At 46.8% G+C, this 7813-nt stretch overlaps 1 protein-coding gene across 1 annotated transcript; it reads left to right on the top strand.

Annotated features, from left to right (window-relative positions):
* Nucleotides 1-1579: 1579 nt before the first annotated feature.
* PTGER3 (prostaglandin E receptor 3) lies at nt 1580-2356 on the top strand (the record flags this gene model as incomplete). The annotated part of the gene is made up of 1 exon (XM_015410015.1): nt 1580-2356. A coding segment is annotated over exon 1 (777 nt), but the record flags the coding sequence as incomplete, so codon positions are not given.
* Between the last annotated feature and the right edge of the window lie 5457 nt (nt 2357-7813).

Raw genomic sequence — 7813 nt, 5'->3', positions numbered from 1 at the left:
AAATGAGGCCACACCATAGATCTATATGGGGGCATTATAATGTCAGCTGTTTATTTCCAATCCTTTTCCTAATAATACCTAACACAGAGTTTGCGTTTTTTACTGCTGCAGCAGACTAGGTTGACACTTTCATTGAGCTATCTACTACAACCCCAAGATCTTTTCCCATCTCATCTATAAATGTGCACCATAATCCTTTAAAAAAAAAAACCCTGGAAATTCTATGTTCTCATTCTAGGATTTTTTCTAAAAAATTATAGTTCTATCCCCTTGTAAGGAGCTGCGGTGGCTGGAGTGGTTAAGACGCTGAACTGCAGGCTGTGGAAGGTCAGTAGTTCAGCGCTTCGAGATCTGGGTGCGTCATGATGGAGTGAGCTCCCATCTCTAGTTCCAGCTCCTGCCAACCTAGCAGTTCGAAAGCAAGAAATTGCAAGTAGATAAATAGGTACCACTTCGGTGGGAAGGTAACAGCATTCCGTGCGCCTTGGTGTTTAGTCATGCTGGCCACATGACCATGGAAACGTCTTCGGACAGCGCTGGCTCTTCGGCTTTGGCACCGCAACCCTAGAGTCGGATTCGACTGGTTTTCGAGCAAGGGAACCTTTACCCCCTTGTAAGGAATTTACAGTAAACAAGAGTGCAGTCTTTAGAGGGCCCTCCTCTGCTCTCCTCTCATAACCAAGCCCTGAGAACCATTTTTTAGAAGAGAGTCTATTGTCAACACTTAGCTGCCTGTTGGCGCGGTCTTTCATCTCCCACTAGATGTCCTCATTGCCTCTGATACCACCTTGGTTGTTTTTCCGCTTCAATCTCTAACAAACATTCTGGGGGTGTTTTGCGCCTGATTTTGAAACTGCCGTTAGAAAGTCCGCCTTCAGTATGCATCTTTCTGCGACTGATCAGGCGTTGATGGGGACAAACGGCAAGACCGCAACTAAATACAGAAAAGAACGGGGAAACACTAGCTTCACTCAAGCGTCTGTGAGTGTGAGCTCAGGAAAAATAAAGCAAGGACTACGTCAGCGCAAAGCTCTGCTATGGCTTAGGAGACATCGGACCGGCTGATCTGGGGAGGAGAGCAAGTAAAGCCCTGGTCGACAGAGGAGGCTGCTTCCTCGAGCCTTGAGTCCCGCTTCATCGACCTTCCTTCAAGAGCTTCTGGGAAGGCAGAGTCTACCGGCTCACGGGGCGCGGACAGGATCCGGGTCCTCCTCGTTCCCTCCACGTGAAGAAACTCCCGAAGTTGGGCTCATCCTCTCTGGCTCGTTGTGCCGCGTGTCCAGCGCCAGCAGCAGGCAGGAGAGCGGCCCCCTCGCCTTCCCTCAGCCTGATCAATGAAAGTGACACGACGGCGGGGCTCCGCCTCCTGCGCCTTATAGAGCGCGGCTCGCCTTCGGGAGCCCTCTGAGGCGCGCTGGGGAGCCCCGACGGCCGGACCGAGGCGCGCCGCCATGGGACGGGACCAGAGCGCCGTCTGCCCGCTCCCGGTGCCGCCGCCGCCGCCGCCTTTCCCGCCGCCCCTCCACCAAGCGACCTGACTGTGAGCGGGCTCTGCCAGGAGCGGCTCAACGCCAGCGCCATGGCCCTTCTTCCCGGCAACGCCACGGCGCCCTGTGGCTCTGTCTCCATCGTGTTCCCCTTGACCATGATGATCACGGGCATAGTGGGCAACGGGCTGGCGATGCTCTTGGTGTACCGAGCCTATCACAAGAAGGAGAACCAAAGGAAGAAGTCGTTCTTGTTGTGCATCGGCTCCCTGGCCCTGACCGATCTCACCGGGCAGCTGGTGACGAGCCCCATTGTCATCTCGGTGTACTTGGCTAACCGGAACTGGGGCGAGGTGGACCCGTCTCTGAAACTGTGCACCTTCTTTGGCATGTGTATGACTGTCTTCGGGCTGTGCCCTCTCTTCATCGCCAGCGCCATGGCTGTCGAAAGGACTTTGGCCATCCGAGCCCCGCACTGGTACTCTGGCCACATGAAGACCAGGGTGACTAAATCGATCATTCTCAGCGTGTGGCTGGCCGTCTTTGCGTTTGCACTTTTGCCCATCATTGGCGTAGGGAAGTACGCTCTCCAGTGGCCAGGCACCTGGTGCTTCATTGGCACCAGGGATGATGAGGGCGCAGGGATGGGCAGCTCAGTCTTTGCTTCGATTTTTGCTTTCTTGGGTCTCTTCTCCCTCGTTATCACTATGGCCTGCAACGTGGCAACCATTGTCGCTTTGGTGTGTCGGTGCCGAACCAAAAGCTCCAGGTCTCAGTCCAGGAGGCAGTGGGGCCGAATCACCATGGAAACCCTGATCCAGCTGCTGGGTATCATGTGCGTCCTCTTTGCCTGCTGGTCTCCCCTTTTGGTAGGTTGCTTGCCTCTGCTCTGATCTCACTGTAGACATATGTGACTTTGTGCCCATCTGAGTCTCCCTCTGTCTCTGCTTTAAGACTATCCCTGCAAAGGGAACTTAAACTCTGAACTTAGAACAAAATATACAAACCATAAATCTTCCTGCAACTTTAAATGCCTAACTTCCAGTACAATCCTGTGCAATTTCACTCTAATGACAATTTATTTATTTATTTATTTTTCCAATTTATACCCCACCCTCCCCGCCAAGGCAGGTGTTTAGACTGCCGTGACTCTGCATAGGATTGCGTTGCTAGACCGGCTTGCTTCCTTTGAATATACACTGAATCCAGATTACGTAGTTAGGGAGGGGAATGAAGGGGGTGAACAGAATGAAACAAAGCACTGAGTTCTGATCTTCTGTTTGTGACAAATCTTCTTGAAGAGGAATCATCAGAGAGAGAGAGAGGGCAATCTTATGAAGTTTTAATAGGAGCCCATTACGGGATGTTGTGTTCTGCAACTTTAGAATGTGACATCACGTGGATGGGAACAACATATGGCTTCTGAGAGTGTTGAAAGTGGTTTGAGAGAGATTTCCCATGGTGTTTGCATGTATTCCTTGTTTCTAGTTTAACGGGCTTTTAAAGAAAAGTCTTTCGGCAAAGGGAACTGTGGAATGAGTGTCATATACCAGAAGCTGCTAATCATACCTTCAACTCTCTAACCTCCCTCCATCAGCACCCTCCTCCCTGAATCTGCACTCCAAGAAGTCTTTTCTAGAAAACTGATGAGTCAGAGTTGGTCATGTAAATTCTTTTTTGCTTAAAAACTGTGAAGGTCTTTGGATCACACTGAGCTTTCTCCGTGATCTGGCAAGTACTCAGAGCAAAGAGAAGACACATTATGGTGTTTCAGATCCCGCTTGCTTAGCAGAGAGTTGCTGTAGAAAAGCCTTCACAGTGAATAACAAAGCCCTGCTGGGTGAGGGAATCTCTTATGCTTTTTGGCTGTGTACACAAGTAAAAAAAGATCGTCAAGCACCATCATATGGCGTCCAGTAGGTCAATATTATGAGGTGGAATAGCTCTTTGGGCTTGTTTATTAGAAGAAATGGGTGGGGGACAATGCTCCCTCTAAGCTGTGGAGTCTTGTGAGTAAAAATTCTACTTTGTGAGCTACTGGCATTAAAGTTGTGAGCAAGCAATTTGGCTACTGCATAAGTTAATTTGCTGTGGAGCCACCCTTCCTGAGCTAAAATGTGTGAGCCGGAGGCTAAAAAACTGTGAGCTAGCTCACACTAACTCATCTTAGAGGGAACACAGGTGGGGGAGTGGGTTTGGGACCATACCAAGGGGTTGGATCCAAAGGTACCCTTCCATTCATAGAAGAACTACTTCCATAAGCAGAATGATACTTGTGAATCAAACTTGGTGTATCTGGTAGCAACTTAGTTCAGGTGACAGCATCTTCAGGGCAAACTTCAATGTTGGGCCTAGCCAAAGTGCAGATCATGTATTGGCTTCCCATAAAGTAACTGTGGCATTTTAAACTGCAGCATGAAAGAGCTGAGTGTTGAACCCTCTTCTGCACTCCCCCTTCCCAATAAATGCATACATATCAGCTTCTCCCCTGTTGTTCCCCTCCCCCCAACAGTGGTAGCTTCTGATTTCAGAGCCTTACTAAAAACCATATGGCTCTGGAGAAGATAGGCATTATAGGCAGGGAAAGGCTTAAAGACCATCACTCACTCATGCTGCACTGTAAATGTCCTTCAGAGAAAACCAACAGCAACTCACTTTTGCCAAAGTTGTGTCTTGTTTGTATTGTAATTCTACATTAGTGAAAGATGTCTCAATGTTGAAGTTTCTTATTAGCTGTTTACACTTCTCGGCAATCATCACTATGTCTACATTTTGCTACTTCTAGTCCCACTGATCCTGCAGAAACAGAGAGCTGCAGAATGGTTACTCTTGTGACCACCAAAATAGTCGTTCCTACCAATGCCAGTACCAAAAAAAAAAAAAATCTGCATAGTCAATCATATCTCCAGTGGGCCAATCAGAAGCGATGCTGGGCAAAGGACCCACCTGGCCCTGTTCAACTTTCTAAAGGGCCCCAGGAAAATTTCAACAGGCTCCGTGGTACCCACTGGCATAATGTTGGAGACCCCTGTAGGAATGGGCATGAACTGAACCACGAAGCAAAATTCATCACAAATTTGGCCCTGTTCAAGGTTTGTGAACCAAAGTTTGTGATGGGTCTTCCCCCACAAACTTCCACGAACTTTTGAAGCGGTTCATGGCGGCTTGTGGATAGAGTAGAAAGCAGGGGAACTTTGAGTCCCTTTAAATCTCTGCTTTCTGTTCCCCAGGAAAGCTGCAAAAAACAACAGAGTGGTGGGGAACACCTCCCTGCCGCTCAGCTGTTCTTTTTGGGGGGGTTTCTGCAAACCTTGTATAAAGGGATTGTGGTCCCTTTTAATGGGGTTTATGGGGCCATGAACCACAAACTGGTTCAGTTCGCTAATGAACCTCCTGGTTCAATTTGTGGTTTAGCCATTTTTCCGGTTCATGCCCATCCCTCCACCCCTGTCTGCTTAGGTACTAGTATCGATATTACTCCCTGATTACATGGTTGAGTTCTTCACATATGTTATCCCTTACTGTCTTACTATGGCAGAGAAATCCATGGCATGGCATGAAATTGGTGAGATGAAACTGAGGAAGAAGGAACTAGCAATTATTTCCCCCTCCTTCCCCCCCCCCATATAAAGGTGCTTAACAGGCCATCAACAGCTATTTATTTATTTTATTTTTATTTAGGCATTTTTACCCCACCCTCCCCGCAAGCGGGCTCAGGGCGGCTTACAAGGGGCAAGAGCCCATGCATAAAACCCAATAAGACAATAAAATCATAAATAATAATAGTAATAACAATAATAATAGCTAGAAAAAGACTAGCAATTGAAGCTAGAGATGGTAAGGTAAAGATTCCGAAATATCACCAAGAGGACTGTCGTCAAACTACTGAAATTTTAGTCCATTGTATGATTTTAGTTAATTGAGGAACAATTGAATCTATATATGTGTCTGAACAAGTATGTTTTCAGGGATCTGCGCATATGACACATAAAGCTGCAGCCACCATTTAGATGCAGTCCCTTGTGTGTGAGAGAAGATATGGTGTTTCTTCTAAGGAGGAGCCCGCTACCCTCACATTTGTGTATGTGCCTCCATTTGAAATGATTAGGAATTTTAAAAAGAAATCTGATGTCCTTTCAATCTGGGGCACTGTTTCAGTTGCTCAGAAAGTGTTTTATGCAAAAGGATGCATATGATAGCTAGATTTGAGCCAACCAGAATTTCAGGGATTCTTCTCTTAAAAGCTTACGCCAAAAACGTCTTGTTGATCTCTAAGGTGCTGCTGGACTCTAATCTAGCTGTTCTACTGCAGACCAACATGTCTACCCTCTGAAACCATCTTCATGGATATAGAGTAACTGTGGTAATCTGTCAAACTTGAAAGATTTGGCAAAACTACCCCTGCCCTTTGGTCTACAGTTATCACGTCATGCTTTAAAAATGGCTGAAAATTATATTTCCCACTTGCTGACTTCTTAGTAAACCTCCGACCTCTACACTGTGGCCAATGAGTGCTGAGGTACTGGAATGATATTATATATAGCTAATTTTTAAAAAAAATCAGTATAGATACCCATATTAGGTTCTGCATTGATTTCTCACAAAAAAATTATTTAGTTTCGAACCTGACCGGCTATTGATATAAATTCATTCAGTTGTGAGTATTGGGGGGGGGGGGCACTTCAGATGCTAAAAAATGTTGTTTATGAAGGAGACAAGGAGACAAGTTTTGAAAGATGCATACACTGATATAAAAGACACATTTTTAAAAACATAACTCCGCCTCCCATACTGTGGAAAGCAGGGTTACCAACCTCAAATTGGGGCACGGAGTTCTCCCAGAATTACAGCTGATCTCCAGGCTACAAATATCAGTTTCTCTGGAGGAAATATCACCTTTGGATGGCACACTTTAAGGAATCACATTTCCACTGAGTTCCCCCCTTGCTTGGGTTGCCAGCCCCCAGGGGGTGGCTGGAGATCTCCCACTATTATAACCAATCTCCAGGTGACAAAGATCAGTTCACCTAGAGAAAATGGCCTCTTTGGATGGTAACTCTATGGCATTATACTTCACTGAAGTACCCCCCCTCTCTAAGCACTGCCCTCCTCAGGCTCAGCACCCCCAAATCTCCAGGTATTTCTAAGCCTGGAGCTGGCAACCATACCCCTCACCAAACTCTGCCTTCCCCAGCAGCTCCGCTCCCAAATCTTCAGCGGTTTACAAAGCTGGAGCTGGCAACCCTAGTGGGAAGAGGCCCTTTTGTTCTGCTTGCCCACTTCTGCAAAGTGTCCCCTCTGTTGCGTTTTAAATGAGAGGAGAAAGGCACTGGTTTTTACTATTACAGTGGGGGGGGGGAGTCTCAAAAGCAAAATTCAGTAGTAGGTAGCAATGGCTTCAGTGCCACTTGAGGGAAATAAGACTTACTTTAAAAATTATTATTGTTATTTATTAAATTTGTTAATCACCCTGTCCCAGTTTATGCTAGGCTCTGGGCAATGTACATGGGTGCATAAGGCCATAAAACATATAAAACATGAAAATTCTACAGAACAATTTAATAAAGCTAAAGACCCAATTAGAGTCTATGATATTTATTTATTTATTTATGATGATGGCATCTGGAAATTTCTACCCCAGCTCTGGACTATCGGGCCAGTTTCTGGGCAGGGGAAGAGGGAACTCATAACAGCAGTTCAAGGGCGGGGGAGGGAAGGTGCCAGCCAAGGAAAACCCGTTGCTGCCCTCAACCAAAAGCCTGGTGGAACATCTCCACCTTACAGGCCCTGCGGAATTGCATAAGTTCTCACGGGGCCCTGATGTCATTTGACAGAGAGTTCAGGTTGGGGCCAGGACCGAAAAGGCCCTGGCCCTGGTCCAGGACAGCTGGACATCCCTAGGGCCAGGGATCACCAGCAGATTGCTCTCCCAAGGCCGGGGACATATCGTAGGAGACGGTCCAATAGATACGGTGGCCCCAGACTGCTCAAGGCCTTAAAGGTCAATCCCTTTCTAGAACTGTAATTTTAGAACAGCAATTCATTGTAAATACACCATTTAAATGGTGTATTTGTAACGTTACCTGTGATTCTATGACAGAAGTGGGGAAAGAGCAGCAATGTGAAATCCAAGCTCCATTTTGGTCGCTCAGCTGCTTGAAGCTTGTTCTGCAAAGTTAAGCCTATTGAAAATCGTCTTTTTAATGGCCCTTACTTCACTTCTTAGCAAATGAAGTTCTTCAGCTTTGGCTCTTCATGCTGGCAGGATCTCTGGCGGCAGCGGCAGCAGCAGCAGCAACAGCAACAAATTGGGGCTTTTAAAATAC

The sequence above is a fragment of the Gekko japonicus genome, unplaced genomic scaffold (assembly GCF_001447785.1).
Source record: "Gekko japonicus isolate JY-2015 unplaced genomic scaffold, Gekko_japonicus_V1.1 scaffold216, whole genome shotgun sequence".
NCBI lineage: Eukaryota > Metazoa > Chordata > Lepidosauria > Squamata > Gekkonidae > Gekko > Gekko japonicus.
Note: the sequence above shows the minus strand (reverse complement) of the source record. Positions and strands in the feature narration are given on the sequence as shown.